Here is a 27,513-nt window from a genome sequence, read left to right on the forward strand (position 1 = left end):
TTTGAGGCACAAAATGTCTGTGCCGTTCTGCACAGCTTGGCAAAACAAATCGGGAGAAAACAACGTCAACACCAATCACGTGAATCCATGGCAACGTGGTGCAGCCTCTGCATTTTCGATTCCTCCGTTTCCAGTTTTGTCTGAAAAATGCGTGTATAGATAGCAGCTTGCTGACATCGGCTTAACGGGCATTAAACAGCCGAACCAGCGCTTCGCCCTCGAAGATCCAGCACGTCGTTCGCTTTGGGGATAAACATACGCTGCATGTTGCCTGCAAATTACAATCTTCCTCGCTACAAAAATATTTACTAAATGTTACAAGATTGTTACAAAAATGCTCTCTCGCCAACTGAAAAATAATTTTAAAATGAGTTTAAAATGCTCAAAGCTCAACATGAAAACCAAGTTATCCCTTCAACAGAAAACAGACTAAAGATAACAAGTATATTTGTTGATGTTCACAAAAAATTTATTTGTACAGAGGAGTCATTTCCTTCATGAATAGTGTCCTTGTGAGAAGACACTCTAAGTTACAAAGCAGGGCTTCATGAAATAAGATGGTTTAAGGCTCGACTCAATCTTTGGATGCATCTGCAACAGCCTCAACAAAGAAACATTTCAATTTCTGAATTACAGTATTTATGAAAACCGCAATTTACAGTAATGCTGGTAGACAAGTGGGCATTTTCCTAATGAGTCTCAATTTATGCTTTGAAAAGAAATCTCAGGAATGATAAAAATCTGCTATTGCTTTAAAAGATGTACTATTGCCATCTAGTGTATAACACTGGTATTACAAGTCCTGTATCAAATACACATGCTTCAATAATTTGCTATGTGCGGTGCTTTTAATAATGTGCTAATAATGACAGGGCAAGAGAAATTATTCCAGTCAAGTTTAATCATGATATGAAAACAAAATACATATTACACAACTATTGAAAATTCTTCAATTATATTAAAAATTAAATGGAAAGGGAACAATTTCAAAAACACAGACACAAAAAAAAATACAAGAAACGGTTAACTGGTACACATACATTATATCCAAAAGCACAAAAAAATGACAGCAAAATAAGTGAATAATGCATAGTTAGGCTATAAATGATAGTCATACAGCAGTACTACCAAAAACCTCTGCACACAATACCATAAGAAATCCTTCATCAATCCTTAAACTAAACCATCTCATCTTGCTTTAAAAAATGGAAGTTGATCCCAACTCTGATGATAGCTATTAGGTGTTTGTTAGAAACATTTTCTTCCCCCCCATAAGAAGCATACTGGGGGCTCTTAAATTTACAACTGAATGAGAATGCACACAAGGATTACAATGGGCCTCATTCACGAAACATGCGTACGATCATATTTGATGGTAAACCGTGTGTAAGAACGTTTCGACAAACATTACGGCATTCATTTTTTTTTCTTATCTATCTGTTTCTTTACGCTAATCACATGAACAGGATTATATATAGCGCGTATAATTTACAAACAGTCAGCATTCACCATCTCATACACCTGGGATATGCACAACATCGAAGGTCTGCACATGTGTCATGAATCCCATATACTGGTTTTCCATAGGAGCATTTTTAAAAAGAAAAAGTAAGAATAATTTAAGAAAGGTTTTGTGAATGGGGCCCATTGAGTCTACTTACACACATCTCACACTATTTGTGTTCTGGCATTACAAAAACAGCGTTTGCCTTTGGGTTTGAAAACAAGCCTGATTTTCAAGCTCGTGAGCACTAAACAAAACAATAATTTATAACAGTTTCCTTTTACATCATCATGGAGCTAGAACAAACAAGGACAAACTCGCACATTAGCTTGCTAAACCAACAAAAAAAAAAGTCTGATTGTTTTTCTTGCAACACCCATGTTTTCTTGCAACACCCATGTTATCTTTTGATAACACATAGTCTGTTAAAACATTTCTTACTGTTAAAAACAGTCGGAGTCCTTCACAAATTCTGCATTCAAAGTTCACAGAACTCAAAGACTGGTAAGTTTTTTTTTTCATTACAACTCGAAGTGCATACTGTACACAAGTCGGCTATGATTTATTCTTGCAGAATAATCTGAGCTGACACATTGTACCAGGTTCAGTACTTGTCATAATGTCTTAAAAAGGTGCCACCGGTGCAAACTGTGGAACACAAAGACCGGTTTCTTACCAGTGCTGAATGAGCAAATGCCTCATCTTCAGCTTCTGTCCAATGCATGTCTTTTTGCCTCAAGTTTTCGTCAGTTTGCTGGAACTTTGCATTACGGAATGGACTTTTTCACGAGAATTGGCAGTTCTTTTGGCTTACGAGAGCCCAACAGTCAAAATTGCTAAGTGCAGCAAAAAAATATCCAGACTTGCCAGAAAATTAACCAGAGCTTGAAGGTGCTCAAAAAAAAAAAAAAGTTTGTAAACATCTGAGACTTCTAGAAAGAGCTAGGATGATGTACAATTTTACTTCAATAATAATGCCCGACTCGTAATTGCCACTATCAGGGGTAAGTCATGGGAGGAAATCCCATTACCGTCTGGGTTTTAAGTTCAAGGGTCAAAGACGGTGAAGAGATGAAAAAAGATTAATAGCAAAACGATGGTTGTTTCTCCCACAGGACCAGTCATAAACAGCAAGGCCAATGACATCAAATTATAGACACAAGAACACACAGATTCTGTTGTTTTTAGGAATGGCAAAGATACAGCAATCAGTCGTACTTGTTCAGCTGCTAGTTAGCCACATCAGACACAACAAACCAGAATTTAGCAAATCTTACAAAAGCTATTGTATAGCACAAAAAAGCATGTCAAAAGAGACTACAATAGTCAGGTGACATTTTGAAGCAGGGTTTGTAGAAGAGGCCCTCTTTATAATCAGACCAAACCCTTAAAATTGTGTCATTTGTAATGCATTTGCATCGAATATATTTACTATATATATTAACTGTTCGCAGAAAAAAAAAATACTTGGCTGATTTACTAAGAAGGAATTGTGAGCCCATATTTGCCTGGATTTTTGAAACTCAATGACACGACTGACAAATTTACAGTACAACCAAATTATGAGTTATGCTGGTCACAATTAGAGTACGGAAGACAAAACTGTAAATTGATTCAAAATGGACACTTGCAGAAAGAAACTTAAGATGATCAACAGAAGACACCAAAAAAGGCGTGTACCAAAGGGTACATGGAACTTTTTTCCACTAAAAGTGCTACTTGTTCTTATTTGATTAGATTCAGTAATTCGAGTGTCTGTCTTTGTTTTAATTTCATACATTTTTTGCCAGTAAATATCATCAGAAGCACACTGATTCTTTAAAGCAAAGCAAGAGCAACATGTGGTTTTCTGTTGAGTCATATTGTGTACGTCATATAAACAATACAAAATGACCCAGACAATAAAGCATTGTTTTGAGTAGCCAGACATCAGCAAAGTTCTGTTTATACAAAATAAACCATATTTTTTTCATTCAACTCTGGTAACACATCAACTATCTGAGAATAATTATAACGTTTTTCTTTGAATTTAGCATGATTTATTCCCTGTACACAAATAAAGCTTTCTTATAATGCACTTGAGGTTTTAAGCAGCTATTAACTCAAAGTTTTAATTCAAGGACTGAGTTCCTTGATCACGAAATAAAACAGGTTTTGGTGCTAAAAATGTATTCCAAATTATTAAGAGTCACCAGGACAACCACAGTAACCAAAGGCACTCATAGTTTCGAGGGCAATATAAACATGACCTGACTACAAAATAGGAGTTAGAAAATAATTTGCGCTCCACGCTACACAAAGTCTTTTCTTTACATGCACTTGTTATTTACCTGTAATTATTTGTTAGTAATGTCATTAATGACCCTTGTACACCCCTTAATAAATTCAGTGCAGTCTAATGTATATTATTCAAACATTGCTAGCTGGAGGTAGTTTGTATTGTAAGTTGTACCCTTCAGCTCTCTGATTGGCTCATCCTTTACATGTCGTTTGCTGGCAGCCAATGAAGTGATTACATGTAGAACTGGGGAAAATATCCCCGTGCTTTGGTCATCGGCTATGGCACACATTTTAATTTCCCGAGCCAACCGAGCTGTCCCGTGTAGCCGAGACCGTATTTAAGCTAACAGCCATTAACTGTAGTCGTTATGGAAACACACCGGCAGTTCTTCGGGAAGCCACTAGGGGGCCGCCCAAATTAGCCAGACATGCAGGTTTGTTAAACGTGTGGATATGGTACACATAAATAAACATATTTATCTTCTCTTTTCCTCTCTATTGCGTTATTTATTTATTTTTTTTGAAAAAGAGGGCCACAGTAAGCTTATATGAAAAGCTTGACGATCCAGCCCCACCACCTGCATGCGCATTTGTAAAGCTGGTAAATGTTGCATCAGTTCAATCTCTGAAAGAGACCAGGGACCTGACATAGGTTGATATGATTTGATATGTTCCTTGGGGTTTAAAAATGTTTTTTTTTTTTTTTTCACATTTTATCATATGTGCATGTGGCTACTTAATTTCCTTCACTGGTACATTCATATCCACTAGCAGACAGGATATGAAAGCCTGGATACTTTCCAAGTGTGTGTGTGTGTGTGTGTGTGTGCGCGCTCTGTCCTCAACCTTGCATCGTGAAATGAAGCCTTCTAAAGTTATTTATGGGCTGCTTCCGGTCTGTGGGTGTGATCGCTGCGTTCATCACGTCGTGCGATGGAGCAAGCCACAAGAGTAACAATCTCCGAAAATGTGTTAAAGAGTTTCACAAGTTCAGACACTTGATTTAATGAGCGAACGCAACACATTCAGCAGCTCGGGTGCGTGGAGCAGGAGATTGCTCGACGTGAAGGAGGAATGCTTGACACGTAGCTTACTGTTGGTTAGAGTCGTTGGCCGTTCAGTGAAAGACGTGATGTAATTCAGAGGTGAGTACGCTTGCTTAAAGAAGACGCTCCCGTGTAGAGATTGTTCTGTGTGGATGGGGGGGGCGACGGTGCTCACACACTGCTGCTCGGGCCGCTGTGGGGGGGTCCGCTGGGGGCGGTGGGGAACAGGGACACGGTTTCGGGCGTGTCCGCTTGGCCTTTCTCCGGTAGGTGGTGGACCATGTCCAGCTCCAGCGTGGGGATGACGGACACCTTCAGCCGCTGAGGGGGACAGAGAAGCACAGCCAGCACTGAGACTGAAGGAGAGATGCCTTCACTGTGGTAAGGGAGGACTGCTTTCCATAATATCGGAAAAACGGGAGTTTGGACTGTTTAAATTAGTGCTTGAAATGTGCCTGGGATGGCCCTCCAATCGTGTGTGTGTGTGTGTATGTGTGTGTGTGTGTGTGCATGAGTGAGTGTGTGTGAGTGTTTGAGCATGTGTGTGAGTGTGTGTGCCTGTATGCGTGTGAGCTTGTGTGTGCCTACGTGTGCATGTGTGCGCATACGTGTGTGTGAGCATGTGTGTGTGACTGCGTTTGTGTACCTGCGCGTGAGCGTGCGTACCTGCGTGTGAGCGTGTGTACCTGCGTGTGAGCGTGCGTACCTGCGTGTGAGTGTGCGTACTCTACCTGCAGGAAGGAGCCCTTGTGGGAGCAGAGCTCATGCAGGGCTCCCAGGGGGATCCACACGATGGAGACCAGGGAGATGAACCAGCCCAGCACCTCGGCCCACAGCGGGTAGCGGTAGGTCTTCCCGTAGCGGGCCGGGGTGTACTGCACCACGCTGGAGATCAGGATACACTGCAGGGGGAGGAGGAGGAGGAGGGGGAGGGGGGCGCACACACACCCATCAAAAACCACGCCCGTATCCCACCGACACAGGAAGGGCTCCGACGGGCCAACTCACCAGGACCAACAGAGGGGAGGCCACCATCCAGCAGAACCGGAAGAAGATGTTCGGGGGCTTTCCCAGCATCCTCTCCACCAGGCAGGAAAGGCGGCCCACCCCTGCAGCACAGAGAAGCACACAGTCAGCGAGCCGCCAACCATCACAGGGAACACAGTCCACTTTAACAGAGTCATGTGATGTACGCAGCCACCTTCAGTCATGTGACGCATGCAGCCACCTTCAGTCATGTGACGCATGCAGCCACCTCCAGAGTCATGTGAATTCACTCATGTAGCACTTTGAGATTGTTCATACAATGACAAGCGCACAATAAATCAGATGTAGTATAATTAGAGCGTTCAACCAGCGATTGGCCAGTGATGCTCCTAAATAAAACCTGTTGACCGAAACCATTTCTCTGAGGGACAATTACGCCCCCACCCCGTGGGACCCCCGGGCCCCCGCAGTAGACTCCCCCCCTCCACCAACGTGCCCCTCGTCGGCATGGTTACCAAAAAGCCAGCATGTGGCGAGCACCTCGAAGAAAGCCAGGAACATCAGAGACACCACGGCCGTGTAGTGATCCATCAGCTGAAAGACGTAGATCCCCCCCTGAACAGGAGAGGGCAGCGGAGGACACATGTTAACTTAGTGCAAACTAACAAATGCACTCGGACTACACTACCCAGAAAGCACTTCACGCAAAACTATGATTCTCATTGCTATGACTAAGGCCAAGGACATTGTGTGTAGCCAACTTATCCATAGTCCTAGTAAAGGTAGGTAGAAAGCCATCTTTTGCATTACGTTTCAATTAACTCAGTGCTACCTAGATAACCAAAACAAAAGCATACAAATGAATCCCGGTTGCAACCAAAAAGCCTAGTCTTTAACACCAGAGCAGATAGCAGAAGCTAAAGTACAATCCATTACCAGTAAGATTGGTGAGCTATTATCTCATGTTGATGTGTTGGGAGATAAAGGATTGTAGCGTGACGTAATGGAACAACTTGAGCTGAGTTTCATTTTGCAAGGGACAGTTCTGGGACGGAATATGAACAGTAAATCAGTGCTTTTGATTGTACGGGCATAAGATAATGAAGGCTTTATACCATAAAGTATAGGGACTAACATAGATATTAGCAGAGGATCACCTTTTTTTTAAGGTTCACCAGCAGCTGTGCTTTGGCGGGAACCTTCTTATCTGAAACAGTTACAGGCAGTGGAGAACCGAGGACTTAGCAGGTGTGTGAGCCTCTGATAAAGATTCTCGAACAAAAATGGCAAAGGCAAATCACCTTTTTAGCACTTTCGTTCAACACCAGTCCCTCCCACGACCCAAATCTAAACTCTCCTAGAGTCACATTCTTAAAGGGACATTTCACATTGGTATAAACACATTATTTTCCCAGAGTTCACCATGTTGTATTTTGCCGATGTCGTTAGCAATCACGCTAGGGGTGAGCTCCACAAAATGACTTGTCTTACACCTGGAATCCCCATTTAGGCGTTTACAGCCTGAGAACCACTGCCGTGTTCTGATAGCCTAAACTATGCTCATTTCAGCAGGAAAAGGGCATCAGGGAAAAAAACGCGTAACCGTAAAAAAAAGGTTAATGCTCGGGCACATCGGACAGGAGACAGGGGCTATCGGCTAAACGGCTGAACGCGGTCCAGAACTTCACAAAAAAACCCGCGGCAGCGCCCCCGAAAAAAAAAAAATGGAAGTCGCGGGTCGACGACGGGGGGCCCCGGGGTTGTTCTGGAACTCCCACCTGAGTGATGTGCGGAATTCCGAGGAGGAAGCCCACGCCGCACACGACCAGGACGACGAACTCCTTGCGCTTGAGGACTCGGAGAGCCCTGGGGCCGAAGCCGTCCATGATGGACGTCACGGCAACTTCCACCATGGCAAACTGCCGAAAAAAAAAAAACACAACACAAAAAAGCTTCAGCGATTTTAACATCGTGACAGTGTTGTCTCATATCGTGACAGTGTTGTCTCTTATCGTGACAGTGTTGTCTCATATCGTGACAGTGTTGTCTCTTATCGTGACAGTGTTGTCTCATATCGTGACAGTGTTCTCTCTTATCGTGACAGTGTTGTCTCTTATCGTGACAGTGTTGTCTCTTAACGTGACAGTGTTGTCTCTTATCGTGACAGTGTTGTCTCTTAATTGTTGAATTATTCTCACCTGCTTATCGTCGCTAGACTACCATCTCACCAGGAGTTTGGAATATGAAGTCCTATAAATCAGCTTTTCCTTGGTTTTTTCCTAATCTGCTTGATCTCCGGAATTTCAGTGACCACTTGGGTGGCAATAAAGGCTGGATATTAATTAAACATTAAAAATAAAAATAAAATTGACCACAGCTAATAGGAGTGAAGACTCCATGTCTCCTCCATAAACCTGCTTATTACAGCACAGCACAGGCATCATAAACAGGTTGCTTGTTAACCACACTTCACACATATCCACCCTGTTCCACGAGTCTGTGGATGTTATGCACGGTTCACATACTTCACTAAGCTTCTTAGAGTACAGTCTGCTGGAATGTGGAGGCAAACACCTTTCTCTGCACTTTCAAAGAATATGAGTCTGAATGTGTGTGTGTGTGTGTGTGTGTGTGTGTGTGTGTGCGTGTGAATGGGTGTGTGTATGTGTGCGAATTGGCGTGTGTGGGTGTGTGAGGTGTGTGACGCATATCACCTGACTGTCCAGCCCCAGGCAGAGCAGCATAAGGAAGAAAAGAGCAGACCACAGCTGAGACAGAGGCATGGTGGAGAGCACCTCAGGGTACACCACAAACACCAGCCCAGGTCCTGAAACCATAAAACCAAAACCTTTAGGGTTCACCACAAACACCAGACCAGGTCCTGAAACCATAAAACCAAAACCTTTAGGGTTCACCACAAACACCGGGCCAGGCACTGAAACCATAAAACCAAAACCTTTAGGGTTCATCACAAACACCGGGCCAGGTCCTGAAACCATAAAACCAAAACCTTTAGGGTTCATCACAAACACCGGGCCAGGCGCTGAAACCACAAAAACAAAACGCTGCACATCGAGACAAAACCCTCCTGGGAAAAAAAAAAAAAAAAAAAACCCAATTGCGTGAGAGATCAGCTCACGCCACTGGGCTATTTAAGAGAACAGAGGCCAAAGAAATCATGAGTTTGGGCTTAAGACAGAGATGGCCAACGAGGGTCAAATCCGTTCCTGGTTTTCAAGCCAAATTATAGCGGTAATTACTCTCTGACATCAGCCCTAACATTCACACCATCTGATATTTAAGCCACATCTTTGATAAGCACGTGGACGACAGCCAAAGACTGTTCTCGCGTCCCTGTGTGAACCTTTTTACTACAATTTAATCTACGAGTGAACCACACTATTGGTGTAAACAGCCAGTTATCTCATTTAGTCAGGGTAATTGGTGGAAACAACAACCTGTACACACATCAGCCAGTACTGAAAATGCCCCCCCCACCGCCCGGTATTAAAAGTGGCTCAGGAAGCTAAAAGCAGGCACACATTTTCCCAGACCAGAGAAACCGGCACAGCCACACAAAACTAGACCGTACGGGTGCAGGGCAACGCTGGTCCCGGTCCACCAACGTCTCATTTCCGAATTAATAATTTGTTCCCTGAGACTCCAGAGTTATCCACGATCTCCCCCGTACACTTTGGTCAGTCCCACAATGTTTCTCTAAAATGTACCATTAACCCACCACAATTCATCACACGCGATCTGAAACTGGTCTGTACCGGTCGGTTGCTGAATTTTGCACCCGTTCACTGGTTTATTACAAGTCGTTTTTTTTTGGTCCCTTGGCTGGCACACATGGCCCCCGTCTCAGTCAAGCTCCAAACCCGCCTTTTTTTTAACCAAAAAACACAACCAAAATTAAGAATTTTTTTTTCTTGCCGGGTCTTGCATTACCTAAAGCTCAACTTGCACATTTTGAAACTGTGCTTTAAGAGGGACACATTATTCTCATCATGTTGAGTTCCTTTCACCTCTGCGAATATGGAAAAAACAGATTCTAGAGGCGCAGTTAAAGTATCTGCAGTTATTTGTTTCTTAACAAGTGGGTTTTTGTACCCACTGTGGTGTTTGCTTAATAACTGAATATCTTTCAAAACAAGAATGGAACACAAACTTATGTAGACGTTAGAGTAAAATCTGATTGCGAAGTGAATGGAACTAGATTAGGTCCAAAAGTCTTCTGAAAGCCTCGGCTAAAAGTGGATTATTTTCTACTTTTTGAAACAATGCCCGGAAGCTTTAAAAGATTAATGTCCTTTCAACAAAGTTATTTTTTAGTCTTTATTTTGAGATCCTTATCCATTCTCCCACCCATTTGGCAGGGCATAAAAATCTGAAATACAACGCGCGTGTGCGTGCACCTGATAATGCTTATCAGAACGTTTATTTAAAAAATAAATCGCAAATCTGAGCTGCAACAGAGCAGTATGTGAACTGAACGGGCCGAACGTCTCCACTCCGACAGAGATAAGAAGCAGACGTGGACCCAGACCAATCACAGGCACGGTGATCACCGTTTGGCTACAGAAAGAGGAAGTCATAGCCACCCAGGGAGAGGAGAGGATGTGGTCACGGCCTGAAAGGGGGGGTAGAAACCGAAACGTTCTCCTCCAGCGAGAGAAAGTTCGTTTCCCGTGGGAAATCCAAGAAGAAATCATAAAAATATTGCCAATAGCTCTTTGAATTGAGGTGATCACAAGGTGTGTTTCAGCCTTCTTATATTTACAGTGTACATCTCAGTCAGTTGATTATACTGAACACTTGATCTTTCATCAATGAGCCATTAGCCATCTTAATTTTGGAACTGAATTCACAGAATATTCATATTTTATCTGAGTTCCCGTGAGCTAGGTGCACCTGGCCCACCAATTCCTGCAGTCGCTTTGAAGTTTCCTCGAGGGATCAGTTTCAAAATGTTTGATACATCATCGGTTTGCTTCATAACCTCTGCTGACAGCACTAACATATTTGAGGGCAGCAGCCGGCTAGCAATCGCTTCTCAGGACTTAATAAATCAAAGGAACAGACAGACAGACGTCGTAATCTCACGAAACTATGTTCTGTATTTTGATCCAATTTCAAAGGTAAGACTAAAGGATAACAGTTGTGACTTGGATAATGGCCGTTCTGTTTTGATACAACTTTCAATGAAGGAGCAGTAAGTAGTTAGACAAGATCACCTCTCACATCTCTATATGGGCCAACAGACTTCTGGACATTCGGAATTTCTCTCTACAGCAACACTTATGTTGTAACAGGACGGCAGTGTAGTATAACAGGTAAAAAATTGGCTTTGAAACCAAAAGGTAATAGGTTCGATTCCTGGGTTGGACACTACCATTGTACTGTTGAGCAAGGTACTTTACCTTCACTGCTTCAGTATTTATCCAGCCGTATAGATGGATGCAATGCAGATGCTGTCTATACAGTTCTGTGAGTCGCTCTGGATAAGAGCGTCCGCTAAAATGCCTGTAATGTAATGCAATTTAAGGACTCGAGAGTGAAAGAAAGGAGGAGAAAGGGAGAAAATGGAGAAGGAGGCACCCACCGTCTGTGGCTATGTTGTCGACGGGCAGGTTGTGAATGTGAGCCATGTATCCGATAGCGGAGAATATCACTATGCCGGCAAACAAGCTGGTGGCCGAGTTCGCCAGGGCGACGATCCAGGTGTCCCTGCGTGGAAAAAACAGCAAAACAAAGGATGCGATGATCGCCAGGTCAAGACTGAAGTGGGTAGACGTGCGCTCGACACCCTCCCAAAATAGATCATCCCATAAAAGGAGATAAATTGGTCATATTTTCCACTTTTCAAAATATTCTGTACACACACATTGATGATGCACAACTGGTGATCCCCAACTGTGTTCGGAAAAAAAATGGATCTAGGCTATGATGCAGTAAGACTACAGTTCTAGGCTTGTGCCCACCTGAGGATCTTGTGCCTACCTGTGCCCACCTGACGTTGTTGTTCCCACCTGAGGATCTTGTGCCCACCTGAGGATCTTGTGCCCACCTGAGGATCTTGTGTCTACCTGACGTTGTTGTGCCCACCTATGGATGTTGTGCCCAACTGATGTTGTTGTGCTTACCTGAGGATGTTGTTGCTGAACTTGTTGTAGCTGGCCATGGAGATCATGGAGCCGAAGCTGACCCCGATGGAGTTGAAGATCTGGGCGGCGGCGTTGACCCACACCTAGACGGGACGGGCAAACACGAGGCCCCAGAGTGGGGTGCCGTAAGGTCAACGTCCGCCTCCCAAAAAAAAGCCCCGACTGTGCAGGTACGACCCGTTCCAAAATGATGCACTTTTTCCACGATTTGTTCCAAATTTTCCAAAGATTCGCTTCTCTTTTTTTACTATTTACACTTCACATATATGGCGGTAATTGAATAACCAAGGCAACTCGTACCAACTGTCACAAAAGTCTATCGCTCGAAAAAGTTCCAAGCGGAAAAAAAAAAAAAAAAAAATAGTTCGACCTTCAGCACAATTACTGTAGTGTCTGTATCAAAGAGGGCAGGTGTTTCTATCGATGTACTAGGCCAGGAAGACTGAGGAGCAGGCCAACAGAGAGACTGCAACACAGCAAGGACCTACAGGCAATAGCTTAGACACCCACACAGCCCATAGCCGTCTTACTGAAGGACACAAGGGTTGGCACAGGAGGCACCTTTTGTGAGCAGACCATCCTGGACAGCTTCATAGTCATACGATGAGGTCATTATTTGGGTAGTGGGGAGGGGTTGGTAGTTTTCAAGAGGGGGTTGGGGAGGGGGGGGGGGCGGGGATAGGGGTGTTCGTTTCGCTGAGTCACAGTACCTGGACCTCCAGCAGCTTGCCCCAGACGGGCGTCAGGAAGTAGAGGATCCCGGCCTTGGCCCCGGGAAGCTGCACGTTGTTAATCAGCAGCGCGAACAGAATGAAGTATGGGAACGTGGCCGTGAAGTAGACCACCTGCAACGAGGACACGAAGCACCTTTTAACAGACCCGCTCCCCCACACACAAAATACACCACCATTGGTATATATTGACCTGAGCGATACAGAACACACAGCAAATCACGCTGAGTAACCACTCCCACCCCCACATAAAATACACCACCTGCAACGAGGAAACGAGACATTTTCACCGACCACCCCCCCCCCCCCCCAACAAAGTACACAACCCACAAGGAGGAAACAGGGCGCTTTTCTCCGAAAAAGCCAAGACACAAGAAGAGACCCAAATGGTTTCCTAGAACTTCATCTGTCAAATCTCAGCGTGGGCTAAATCTGGGGGATTCCATTTTGTTTAACATTACGTGCTTGAATCAGCACGGGAGGTCTATCCAAATATTTGGACGCGGACTCTGAGAGCAGCTTTAAGTCCTTTTGTTCGGTTCAATCACCCCGACCCCAAAGGGGGGGGCATGCCTTCTAAATATTGCACAACTTAACCGAAATTAGGTTAAATTACCCAACTCCCCATTACGTGGGAACACAGAAATGGAAACTGAGGAACACACTGTTACTTTTTTTTTTTACATTTCTTAACCTCACGTTTGTTTATACTGTGCTTAGTCATGGGCGGCATAGCCAGAACAATGAAGGCTAGTCCTCTTCATTTGACCAAAAATACCCTTCAGTTCAAAACGTTCAGCATCTGCACTGGCCGGCTGCAGCCTGCGACACCTTGAACGTTTTACACTATTTAATGTAAATTGAAATATTCACCCTGTAAATCCAGTTTTTTTAAAGGCTTTTCCCCCCTTTTTTTCCCCACAGTTTGGAAAGCCCACTCCTAGTTTTATCAGTGCCACAACCTCCGGTGGCTGATTGCTAAGAAAATGTTTAGTTTCCTACTCGACAATGGGGGATATTTAATGTGGCCACACCAACGACGATTCTAAGGATGTTATTCGTTCCCATACTAAGGTTAAATTTATCCAAATTAATTACGATATGCCCTGTTTGTGACCGCCTTCATCATATCATCATACACAAAAAAGAAAGTGACTCTGCACTGACCTTCCCTGTGGATTTGACCCCTTTAAAAATACACAAGTACACGATGGCCCAGGCCAGAATAAGGAGGCCAAACAGCTCCCAGCGCAGACCGCCCAAGTCTTCGATCCCCCTGGTCATCTCCAGTAACCTACGGCTGAAACACAAGCAATCGGACACCATGCAAAATCCGGTTCTTCATGCCCGGGTTATTTTACTTCAAAGCATCTAGACTGGTGTTTTTTTTTGGGGGGGGGGCATGGGCTTAAAAATGTATCACTGATGATGATGATATTAACAGAAAATGGAATTGAATCGCGCTTCCTTGCACTTCCATGAATCAGCAGGCAACCAAAATGGCAGCCTGATGAAAACTCCATTTCCCACAATCCATCTCTGAACTGATTAATGCCAGATTGTTCCCGGCCCAGCCAGTCATGAGAGCAATGAAAACCGGCTGGGAATAATGCGCTTTTTAGCAAAAGAAATCTCTGACAGCTCAGGAATTGATTCCCTTCCTGGAAATCAAAACCGAGGCACAGAACTGCTGGCACTGTGTATGGAGCGGGGGACGGGGGGGGCGGGGGGGTTTCCAGGAATGCCAACAGTGCAATTTTGGAATTGAAGCAAAAAAAACAAAAAAAAAACAATAAGCAATACAATATTGTGAACAGTTTGCTTTAGGACAAACGACGACTCACTCAAAAAACTGCTGGCTCGCGGACTGAAGGTGCGTGGAGTTGCCGGGGAAACCGGTGGAACAGTTGGCCAAAACGTTCCAGGTGTTGTTGCAGGACTGCCAGGGCAGGGTACTCCCGAAAGTGTTGAAGAGGTAATAGAGGGTCCAGGTCATGAGGACATTGTAATAGGTGCTGAGAACATAGGAGATGACAATGGTGGCCAGCCCCACACCTGGAGAGCAACGTAAAAACGGAAGTCAGGAAGCTGTATACCACGCTAATGATGTCGCTGTCGTTGCTGCAGAAGTTGTTTCATGCTCCTTCTGCTTTTGTGTTTTCCTATGTTACCTCTTTCGAAGGGTAGGCCTTCATAAGTAATGGCCTAAAGTGACCGTGTGAAGTGACAAAACCTTTGAGAGCAAAACACTGGCGTCAGTACATCTCTCCTACTTTCTCCCTCCAACTTTACCCCATCCGATTCAACGACGCTTTTGAGATTTGAGAAACTGAGGCTGCACCTTGTTCACATTATCCAACTGACTAAAAGAGACATACATACAATCAGATCCAGAGTTACTGGCATCCTTAATAAAGATAACTCAAAAAAAAAAGTACTACATAAAATAAACAGATTGGGGGTGGGGGGAGGGGGTGGGATTAGTTAAAAAAAAACACTAATTGAGTCAGAGCCATGCCATTGCTTAAAACATTTCTAAACCTCATCAGCACAACCTTGACCTCAGTGGGAGGAAGCGCAGCTGAGCAGAGTCATGTCTGGAAGACCTTGGGCTCAGAAAACAAAGTGACACACAGTTTGAGCAGCGAGAGAGAAGTTGTGTGCGGAACAAGGGTACCCATTGAGGAGATGAACCCTAATCAGACCGGTCTGGCTATAAATGATAAAGTCAAACGGGGCTGAGGACAGGGAGGGGGTTGGAGTGTCAGCTACAATGCAACCAATTCATGTACACAGCCCAGATGGACTTGCAACCACAAGCAAACAAAAAAAAAACTGTGACCGTGAATCAGCAGCTTGCTGACATACAGACTCACAGGAAAGAGGAAGTGATCCTCTGTTGACTCAGAGTGAACTCTGACCAGCCACACTCGACGGCACTTCTTCGTTTATACGGTACACTGCAGTCACGGGCGGCTCGACCGCAGCGGTGCAAGCTGGAGTCATCGACCCGGCGTAAAGGTCAAAGTGTCAGAGGCACGTGCTCACAGCAAACACCGGCAAACCCAGCACACTGGGACGGCCTTGCGCAGTGAATGCTTCATCGTTAGCCTGCAGCCCGGAAAAGACCGCGATGCGTGGTCTCGTGTGTGTGTCTGTGTGTCTGTGTGTGATTGTCCAGGACATCCTAAGCCATTTATATTCCAATGACAACATTAATATCCAATTCTGTTGTATATTAGTAAATTCCTTTAAAAAAAAAAAAAAAAAAAAAAAGCCAATTACCCTGATATGGAAAAATGTAGCAAGTAAAATGATCAGACCCAACATATGCCGGAAAGGCCCAGGCCCCAGATTTGAACCCAGGAGCTTCTTGCTGTGAGGTGACAGTGCTACCCACTGCACCATCCTGTGCAGAGAACAGCGAATCGAATAACAAATCTGTAAACATCTCTGTACTAATGCAGTGAAGCAGGCAAAACAGCAGACTGAAATAATAAGCCCCTGCAAAAAGCTTTAAAAAAAAAAACACCCTGTACGGTGCGCTTTGTGAATCTTTTGTTATCGGCCTTTTGTTCCGACCCGCGCGCTGAAGAACTTGTTCAAACAGCGGAGTGCCACGGGTTCGTTTTGGCCGACAGCGGAATACCCCGTGCTTGCATTACACCCCCCCCCCCCCCGTCACATCGCGTCCCCGGGTGCTGGCTGCTCATTCAGTCGGTCCTAAAAAGCACAAACGCGCGGGAACTCCCCCTTCCTGAGTATCGTACCGTGAGAGAGGAACTAGCTTAGGCTAATCCGGCCGTGTAGCTTCCCGTCTATCCTGCTATTTGAGAGGGTCAGGCTGTTCCGCCATCACCGACAAACAAATTTCCGCCACCTCATCCATCCTCCGCAACACACACACACTGAAACAACCTTTGTTTGTTCTTCGGTATTTTTTTTTTATTTTTTTTTTTTTTAAATGTGCATTAAAAGAACTCAAAGTGATTAAATTAAAATTAAAATAAATTTCAATAAGAACACCTGTGGGAAAAAAAAGTTTTTTTTGTGTTTTTTTTTCATTAATTCTCTGTAGTGGAGTCTGGTTTTGACTAATAAGTAGTCTCCGGAACTCTGGGTTGTATTTATCAGCGTCAACCCAGAAACACAGACAATATGGCTACTATGTGGCTCTCTGTTTAATAAATAGGAGCTTAGAAAAATAACTTGTACAGTAAAGATAAATAATTTTTTTAACTAAAGTGAAACTGCCTGTCTGAATGGTAAACAGAATCCTGTAAATTGTAAAAACGAATTGTGAGCCAAAGACGGCAAAAACAACAAAAAACTTTCCAAACATCAACATCACGATATAAATAAATAAAGGGGCTTGCTTGCACTTTTCAATACAGGACACTGACTGAATAGACCAGTCCAAAATTAAATAAAGGCTTTTAAAAAAAATAAAGTGTTTGTTTGTAAGGAACAATATAAAAAAAATTTACACGCAAAGATAACACGCAATGTGTGTGCCTTGGTTCTCCCAAGAGAAGTTATTAAAACACGGCAAATCCCTTCTGTGTAATTAGGAAACGGCAGCTCACTAGACGACGGTCAGAAACGGACAAAACGATAGAGCACAATTAGAGGGACTTGCTAGAGAGATTACAGGTAATAGCCTTGTGCTAATCCCTCTCTACAGCATTGTGTTTGTGCATTCAAATATTGCATTACAGATTACATTACACTACACCAGGAAACTAGAGAGGAACTCCAAAGGAAGACTTTTCTTATTTCTACTTAATGGTATTTATTCAGTGCCTCTGGTAACAAAATCTACAAAAACAAGCGTAAAAATAACAAAAGAACATACACGCTCAGAGTCTATTTTTTTTTTCACGTCAAAAATAATAATGATAAAAAAATATGGAAAACAGGGCATAGGTGTTCATCAGGAAGATGTAATTGGTATCAACACAAAGAACTGCCTGATATTTTTACGACTGTGATGAATATTTCTAGTGCAAAATAACTGGGACTAAGACATTTGGCGGGAAAAGCAGAAGAGGACGGTGAAAACGATAGATTTGTATGTACTTGTTCAGTAAGTTAACTGTGTTATGTTGAGTATAGTTCAGATCTGTTAGAAGCCAGAAAACCAATAAGCACCATTTTGTTTTGTTTTTTTTTTTGTTTTTTGCAATGACAGGCATATGACATTTACCACGTGATACAATATAGCAAAAGAAATATACATAAAGTACTACCTGATTTAGGCCCTTATCACTGAGTCACTATCGGGCTGAAATGAGTGATAAATTCAAGTTTTGACCGGGTAGACTTTCTCTGTCTCAGAAGAGATAAAAAAAACTAAGGAGAAAAGGTCTTCAGGTTAGAACAGGCAAAACCAAATACCGTTGCCCAAGAAAGGTGATGACTGTTGATGGCTTGGTTTTTCGCTTTTGGGGTCAAAAATTGGAACCGAGCGTTCGTCCCGTGTTCTGCATATCCACACTACGTTCCAGTTCAGATGTGACGGAACAGCTTTTGCTCAGCTAATTCATATCTTTTCAGTGGAAAACAAAAAATACATACATGGGTTGGTCATACCTGAGAAAATGGTTTTATCGTACAGTACGGATGACAGTGAGTGACCACAGCCATACACATTAAATAAGACTGCCTTCCTATTGGCTGAAGGGTCCAAAATTCAATAAATGTACTTTTGTGTGGAACGGTCACACACACAGTTGTCAGGCAGGTGGGCGTACAAAAGAGCCTTTGTTGTTTGCGAAAGTGAAACCATTTCAACAAGAAAAATGTCATTGTCCGGCATGATTAAATGATTCGAAACAAGCAGGATACAATACTGTGGATATCCAGAACGCGTGTTAAATAGAAATTTATTGTTTGGTTTTTGATTGGAGTTCAATGATTTGCTAAACGATTTGTCGCCACACAAGCTTACATGTAGGGTAAGACTGAAAGACTGACTGGCAATTTTGAACGGTTCAGCAAGATAATCAACCATCAACAGATCATCAGAAATCATTAGGTCAGGTGACAGGTCGAGATTTCTATTGGAAAAAACACAAATCTAACACACAGAATTATAAAAAAAATAATAATAATTTGAGGATCACACAATGGACAAAGACAGAGGTTATGTCCACAAATAATTTCTGTGTTTCTGTTTAAACCACAGCCCAGCAAAGAGACAAAAGCGTGCTGCTCAATGCATACCTTTTCTCGCCACTGTTTTGCATTTTTTCTTCCCACGTTTCTTCCCCTTTCTGTCCCCTCGCTATTTTTTTTGGGATAGGGGGTTGGGGGTGGTAGGTTATGTACTGTACTGGCTCAAGCACTGTAAATGTACAAGTACTCCCACTCTTGAAAATTGTTGTTTTACTAGAGAGGGTTAGGCTGTATACTTTTTTTAGATCAATACCCCATTGCTGGAAAAATAAAATCCTCTTGCATGAACATGGATGTTGTTTCGGAAAAAGAAGTTTTTGGCTGCCATGCTTATCTTGCATGAAAAATTAGCCATATAACCCGATGCCGTGGATTACACATTACACTTTGTGAAAACTCCTGTCTTTCTCAGTTACATTCATCACAACACAGAGCTCAAACAATGGCCGTTGCTACACAACCCATTTCCAAAACAGTGCAGTCAGTGACCCAATGCACTTCTACATTCCCGACCCCCACCCCCACCTCACCTCACATTAACACACAGAGTTGTCTATGACCCCTCCCATCCCAATGATGACTCATAAACCTCTCTTATTTTATTCAGCCTTTATTTTATCAGGCAGGTCAATTAAGGTTGATATCTCAATTTACCAAGACAGCTGTGGCTCTTAAAGGCACAGAGCGCTCAATGACCATTTGCTGGGCTGTTCCATGCAACACAGAAGGGACCAAAAAAAAAAAACAAAAAAAAAAGGGTTCAGGCGCCAGATGCAGGATTTTCCTGCTCCTCGCGTCCGGCCTGAACGCTCCACTGGGGACAGTTCTCTCACCTTTCAGCAGCGGACAGATTTTAGCCAGGGCGTGTACGGGCCCCAGACGGGTGTACTGCCCAATGGCAAACTCCATGAATAGCAGAGGGATTCCGCACAGAAACAGCATGACCAGGTACGGCACGAGGAAGGCACCTGGAAAAGGACGAGGTTGTGGATTAGTTCACCCTAAAAAATCACAGGTTTTTTTATTCATACAGCCAAGTGGTAAGGAGACTTCTTTCTGGAGATCCATCATCCTGCAGATTTTAATTCCAGCCCTAACAAAGCGCACCTCATTCAACAGCTACAGATCTTGCTGAGTTGCTAATTAGCGGAGACAGGTGTGTAAACCGATAATGAAAACCATTATTAGGATGGTAGATCTCCAGGTGGTGGTTACCACTGCTATAGCCTATTGTACAGATGTCACGCGGTTGCATTTTGGCGGAGGTTGGTTCAGTCTCTTCCCTCCAAAAATCAAGGTGGGGGGGGAGGGGTTTGTACACAGTTCAGAGGCAGCAATGTAGGCGCCTGGGACAACATTTTGATCGGCGACAGAATCGGCCCAGTTCCTGTGCAAGGCCCTGATAAGAGCACGCCCTGTACGGTCCCGCCCCCGGCCTTCCCAGCTGGGGCACCAGCGCACTTTTCCCTGCCCCTTATCACGCCAGCGCCGCACCGCAGAACCAACGTTACACAAACACACCATCTCAGAGCAGGGCGGCCCAACCCTCTTCCTGGAGCCCAACCATCCTGTAGGGTTCTCTCCCCCCCTACCCCCGCCCTCCATTTCAACCTTAATTTCGCACACCTGATTCAATGAATTATCAGCAGAACAGCATCTTTAGCTGTTGAATGAGGCTCTGTTGGGGTTGGAGTGAAACCCTGCGGAACAGGGGATCCTGAGGAACAGGGCTGGGCCGCCCCCTGCTCTGCAGCCTCTGGAGATAAGACGCGCTCGGCCTTCGAGATTCCGACGTGAGGAGGTCTGACAGGGGAACCCGCCCTCCCTCACACCGGTAACAATGGGACAATTGAAAGTTGAAAGTCTCAAACGACGACTGAAGACTCACCTCTTCAGGCTGCACCTCTCCCCATCCCTCCCTACCCCCCTGTAAATGACTGTAAGCTTAGGGTTGTAACTAGGCAGCTGTTTCGTAGGTGACTTAGGTGCATAAACTGTCTTAACTACTGCTTGTATTTTTTCCATAGACTGCGTTGTTGCCGTTCTCGTTGTTAGTGTTAATCAGTTTAACCTTCAGGGTCCAAGTTGAACTATGCGGTTGTTCCCTGCACTTGGACCGGTACTTCTCTCTAGGGGTTTCGTCATACTTGTTCCTGGTTATGGTCATACACTTTGTTGTACGTCGCTCTGGATAAGAGCGTCTGCCGAATGCCTGTAATGTAATGAAAGTGAGCCGCACTACAGCAAGTGCCTATGCAGTGCAATGCAAAATACGGGAGACAACATTCAAGTGAATGTTTAAAGCACGTGCTCAATTCAATTTTATCGGTACAGCACTTTTTACAGACACTCTGTCACCATGCTCTGTATACTTCATTTTCAGCTGGGAAGACCTTTTCTGGTAGTCTGTTTTGCTATTTTTATGTTATTTTTTATATTCTACTGTAAAGTTTTTATAAACTTTATTACATGGGGTACTCAAATCAGGCCCCCGAGGCCAGTACTACTGCTGGTTTTCTTTTCCACCCGATAGTTAATTTCTCAATTAATGCCACTGACTGTGCCAGAGATTTAAGTCACCTGGGGTCCCAGGTTCAAACCAGTTCTGACCGGAAGGGAACGAATCAAAATCATCAGCACTGCTGGCGTCAAGGGACAGATTTGAATAGCCTGGCCTTCTCCCCCCCCCCCCCCCATTTTAAATAAAATGCAAATAAAACCACAGTAAGAAGAGAAAAATGTACAGGAAGAGCACAGCTGTAAAACTTTCACGGCTGATTTTACATTTGCATGAAAACCAGGCCTATACTGTATGACTCGTCACACTGTCAGTCTTTGGCCATGTTGTTACATTAAATTACATTACAGGCATTTGGCAGACGCTCTTATCCAGAGCAACGATTGTTCATTGTACCTCAGGTCAGAGACACGGGATAGCCTGAACACCCTGTTCTCGGATTCTGCTGATGTAACGTGCAATGGCATGGGGCATTCTGGGAAATATAGGTCAGTGTCTATATCTTCGATGGAGTAATTCCTAAATGTAAAACTAATCATTTGAATGGCACGTGAGGTAAGAAGTGTCTTCAAAACCACAACACGCCAATAATTCAGCACAACCTTTAAGACACACTGTTCAGCTTCAGTTTAAAAAAGTTTAAAATAGCTCAGCAGTCCGCCTGCACTTATCCCGTTAAAAGGAAGGGGAAAGCAAAAACACAGACTTCCTGCTGAATACATTTCCAAGCACGCACACCAAAACACTGGTTGCTAGGCAATGCTTTTTGCTGTGTCATTCTACCACACGTGAATTCACACCCACGGCAGCCAGCACCAGGCTACAACTGACTGTGCCTTGCAAAACCACTTCAGACATGCCGGTTCATACATTTTCTCATGGTTATAACAGCTAAATAATAAACAGGCTACCAGTGGTTAAGCCAATGTCCTCTACAACCGTGTGGTTGAGAAATCAATATGAAATGTGTGCTAATGCTTTATTATATTAAATCAACAGAAGCATATAGCTACCACCGCTATTGGGGAAAAGATGAACATGTGATGCGCATGGACGTCTATTCACTCACACGTTTAGGCAATGTTTCCACATCATTTTAGACTTATCTACCAACAGAAACCTGTCTTGCCCATTTCTTCATTAAAATTTATCATCACACCACAAAATAAATTGTAGTTAATATACTTTGTAGAGACCTCTGCCCAAAATTGAGAAATGATTCCACAAATTATTTCTTGTGCTCACACAATCAGTTACTGGATTAGTAATCCATTTGTTTATCGTTTAAAATTATTTTCCATTTGTTTTGCTTAATTTCTCAACCCCTTCTAAAGTTTTAGAGATCACAGAATAAACAATAAAACTCTTCGATCCCTTCCACTGGATATTCCTTCCATATACACAGGCATAAGAGGAAAATATAGGCTATTACTTCTAGCTGCAAATTTTAATAGTATTTTTTTTTTTTTTTTTTTTTAAGTGCACAATTCCTTTGGTTTTTAAATTGTATATAAAAATGTATTGCTGACTCTTCAAATACAGCTCAAAATAACTTTCTGCAGCAGACAAAAAAACATGCCGGTGAAGTTCTGTTCGTACAGTGCTTTTTGTGCGCATGTGTCGTGGGACACATGTACCGTAGGGGCTGCGAAGAAAAATAAATTGCACAACGATATATCGCAATCAGTGGAGGCTTTAACTATCACTCAAACAGGAAACACTTAGACAGGATAGTTTACACACACAATGTGTGTCTATTAGTGTCCCATGCTTGCTGTGAAAACAACACTTGAAAAAATACAAAATAAATACATTTGTAAACTGACTGAAGAGCTGTTTTCTGTTTGTGTGTACACTTTTGGTGGAAGGTTTGTTCTGGGCGAACTCCAGTAATTATAATCTCTATCCAGTCAATAAGGCGTGATGATTTTTGAAAAATGTCTCATTCGTTTTGAAAATATTCTGTGCTTAAGAAAAAACAGGGGAAACTGCAGATTAATAAACTTCAACAAAAAAGGGTTGAGACTTGCATGAATTTGCAATAGCACCATAATGCAATGGGACCGTGTCATTTCCAGGTCCAAATGACTGCACACAGTGCACCTGAAAGCCTTATCCTCAGAGTCTGCTGTTGCCGTTTAGAATGAGGCCTGCTGGTAAATGTAGTGTCTAGATCAGTGGTAGCCAATCCAGTTGCTGGAGATCCACCATCCTGTAGGTATCCACTAAAACCCTAACAAAAGCACACCTCATTCAACAGCTAGCGACCTTCGTCGAGCTGCTAATTAGCAGAGTCCACGCGTGCCAAATTAGGGCTGAAATGATAACCTACAGGGATGGTAGATCTCCGGGAACAGGGCTGGCTACCACAGGTCTAGATCATCAATGGCATAAGACCCAACTAGCCTAAAGCTTTAAAGGATGGTTCACATTTACACAAGCCTATCATGTATTAACAGCAATGCGAGAGGATCTTTTTTTTTTTTTTTTTTCCCCACCGCAGGCTTATGTTAATGTCAGTAAATCAGATTATGTAGCTACTACACTGGGGGTTCGTGGGATAGCCCTTTGAAGTAAAGGGCTTGAGAAGCAGAAGTGCTTCACTGGGCATCAGCATCATGGAAGTTGACAGGCTCACGAGGGGAAAAGAAGAAAAAAATAAAAAGGACTAGGACCGCAGACCTGGCATGTCTTTGCGTGGGATAAGTCCCGCATATACGGTTTAATCCTTAGATGTACAGGCCACTAAATTCCTCAAAAAATACAAAATAAAATGGCAGCAATGCTTCACAGGTTATCGTGCGGGAATTATTAGAGTATTTGCTGTTTGTGTATACTTTTTCCATATATGCACAGATGAAAAAAACACCGAGAGCCTAATGTTTTGGCATTTAACGGGCAAACATTTAACGCAGACATTTTTTGAGTTGAAAACACTTAAACCAACAGACGTAGCTTGATGTGTGCAGAAACATCACGGAGACTCGTTCCTCTACCCAAGATATCAAAAAGGATAGTTTGAGGAAGAATTCTTCTTCAGTGAATAATGTGCACATTTTGGACTCCTGGGTGGCTCATTGTGTGGAAGGCCTGCTTGCCTGTCTGCATTCTTCCAAAGTGATAGCGGAGGTTGCGGCGATGGACAGTGATAAATTACGTCCAAAATGTGGAGACAAGGGGAAGAAAGAAGAAATTGTTTTTAATATAATATATTTAATTTAATATAATATATTTAAAATAACATTGGGGGACCTCTCATGTCCGCTGTCCTGGAGCACATTAGTTTGACTAGGCAACCATTTAAGGTTGCCATTTGCCTGCCTGTTATCTTGTGAACAGGTTAATGGATCAGTTAGTCGTGTTAGGGCTGTTTCTTTCTTGAATGCCAAGTGTAGTGCAGATTACATTACATTACATGTAGCCTATTAATAAGCAGATACTATTATGGTGCAATGCTCATTATGGAACAGTTATTCATAGCCATGAACATCAAGTCCAGTTCACACAGTAAAGCAGTTCTCATTGGATGACTCTGAAATGCAGAGAGACCCTTAATACGTAACATTCCACTATCAAGCAGACGTTCTCATACACCGATATTGATACGGCGTTTTTAACATTTTTTTGTGTAGCCTAGTCATAGGTCGATATTTTCTATAGTTATACCTACAACGCAAACCAGACGTTTCCTCGTCATGTTCATTGACTCTAGCCTGCACGCTTTATGCATTATCTGATGAGCATACTCGTAGATTACAGTAGTTGTCAGTGCATACTATTTATGACCCCGTTGAATGAGGTGCACTATCTGCAGCACTGTCTTCTCCAATGACATAGTACAAAGACCACATCGCATAGTTACATGGACCTTCACCTGAGTAATAACGGCGCCGGTAAGAGCTCATTATATGAGTACATTTTATGCAACAGAACCGACAGCATATGACTAACAGCTTGAGTTTTCGAACTCTGGGCAGAAATCGAGGAACACGGAGAAGACGGGGTACTTAGGTAATACCCTGTGATCCACACGCGGATTCAGCACCTTCTTATACAATTGTTACGTATGAAAGAGACACGGGCAGATAGGCCTATATACGCGGCGTGGCAGGGTGACGGCTCCAGTTTCTCTGACAAATAATCTGGCAAATGACACATTCTGAGATGGTCTGCCCAAAATTAACCCAATTGCAGTGACAATGGTAGTAGCGGACGCCCTGCATCCAAATTCTCCACAAACCGCACTAGTCTATATGATGTGCTGCTGAAAGGTTTCTGAAAAGGTTTGTCTTTTCATCAGTTTTTTTTTTTTTTTTTTGAGCAGCCGTTCTTTCGTGACATACATTGTTATCGTCGTATAGCCTACATATTGTCTACAAGCACACCACAGTTTGCCTATTCAATAGCAAGCTTGATTTTTCTTACCTCCACCGCTCCTGTAACAAAGGTAGGGAAACCGCCACACGTTTCCAAGGCCAACCGCATACCCTACAGACGCGAGAACGAACTCCAGACGCCGACTCCAGGTCTCTCTCCCTGAAGTTGCGTGATTCCCATCCTCCGGCACCACCAACTCACTGTTTAAGCTAGGCTTCAAAGTTAACTCAATTTCCTCCTTGCAGCCCCCATTGTGAACCGAAGTGGACTCCGTATTTTCGGAACCCACTCCCATTTTGATTTTTAAATAGTACAGGCACAATTGTCTAGGTTATAAATAGGCTATTCACAAATAGCCTATTATTTAGGTTACTGTTTTTTAAATCGGGAAAGTAGGCTATTGTGCCAGCGAGATGCTTTCAGAAAATATAGCCTATAATTCGTTTTAAGGCAGAGAGACTAGACAGCAACAGGACGAATTCAAAGGTGTTAACCATCCAACGAAATATGTACGGTCGCAGCCTATGTAATTGCAGCCTAAATAAAATTGGCGTTAAAAACTCTGTAAATTGTACAAAAATTATTTTGCTATAAAATACACTGAAATGTTATACGCAAATGTATGCCATAATTGTCCGTGACTATAAAACTCTACGCATACGAGCCGAATTCAACCGCAGCTATGCCTGTACAATTTACACGATGCACATATAGCGGAGCTAACATTAAGCCTAAAGCGCGCTAACTGCCTACAACAACCAATTAATCGTATGTTAATCCGAGGTCAACAGATAGGCTACATTCTCCTGTGTACTTGATTATGTTACACAATTTTCGTTACCCGCCCCTGTGTGCCGTAGTTTCCTGTAAAAGCTATCGCATAGTCGCTCTCTGCTCTGCTCTCTGGATCTGGCCTTCTTATACAGATCTGTGGATCCAGCGTGGTCGCCGGTTTCGCCCGCAGCTGCCAACGTCATAGCGGACAGTTTGGAGGCGTGTTTTAAGTGCTGCGTGTATTCGGTTTCACTCCACACCGTTTCCCCCCCCCCCGACCAGGCCGTATAGTCGCGCTAATCATTGCCGGTGATATGCAGGGACCTTCTCCCTCTTTTTCCCCCACGCAATTGCAACTTTCAGAGATGGTATCATGATCCCTTAGCATGTAGGCTAACATTCCACCAGCAAGCAGATGTTCTCATACACTGAGAACAACTCAGGGTTTTCAAAATCTTTTGTGTAGTCATAGGTCGACATTTTCTCTAGTCATCCTTACAATGCAAGCCACGCGTTTCCTCTTTGTGTTCATTGACTCTAACCTGCATGCTTTATGCATTATCTGATGAGCATACTTGTAGATTACAGTGATTGGGATGACAGAGCATACAATGCCCTTACCACCATCGCTTTGCATGGAAGATGAAAAATCTAAACGGTATCTGCTTGAGAGAAAGAGTTTGATACAACTTCGACGTTTCGTCGTAAATCATTAACAAGACTGGGCACCCTCCACTTATTTCAGTGTGAATGGCAAATCTTTATTTATTTACATCAGTATATGATTACAATGCCATGTGTCGATTACCATTCATCCAATGAGTTGATGAATAATTAATTACTTCTTAAGGGTGTGGTGGAAAAAAGCATTCGTTCTAAGCACTGCTTGCAACTGTACACAAACTGATGACATGACTAACTGTAGCTTCTTCTCTTGGGTTATCTGAACTTC

At 43.3% G+C, this 27,513-nt stretch overlaps 1 protein-coding gene across 1 annotated transcript; it reads right to left on the reverse strand.

Moving 5' to 3' along the window:
• Positions 1–883: 883 nt before the first annotated feature.
• si:ch211-225b11.1 (uncharacterized protein LOC561694 homolog) lies at positions 884–26,753 on the reverse strand. The gene is made up of 13 exons (XM_064353586.1): positions 25,836–26,753; positions 19,726–19,860; positions 14,560–14,770; positions 13,883–14,015; positions 12,695–12,829; positions 11,964–12,067; positions 11,423–11,547; positions 8,532–8,644; positions 7,596–7,736; positions 6,333–6,432; positions 5,839–5,939; positions 5,562–5,732; positions 884–5,151 (listed from the first exon to the last, which is right to left on the reverse strand). Exons 1-13 carry the CDS (start codon positions 26,080–26,082, stop codon positions 5,002–5,004), a joined length of 1,866 nt encoding a protein of 621 aa, XP_064209656.1. The 5' UTR covers positions 26,083–26,753; the 3' UTR covers positions 884–5,001.
• Positions 26,754–27,513: the final 760 nt, after the last annotated feature.

The sequence above is a fragment of the Anguilla rostrata genome, chromosome 10, assembly GCF_018555375.3.
Source record: "Anguilla rostrata isolate EN2019 chromosome 10, ASM1855537v3, whole genome shotgun sequence".
Classification (NCBI taxonomy): domain Eukaryota; kingdom Metazoa; phylum Chordata; class Actinopteri; order Anguilliformes; family Anguillidae; genus Anguilla; species Anguilla rostrata.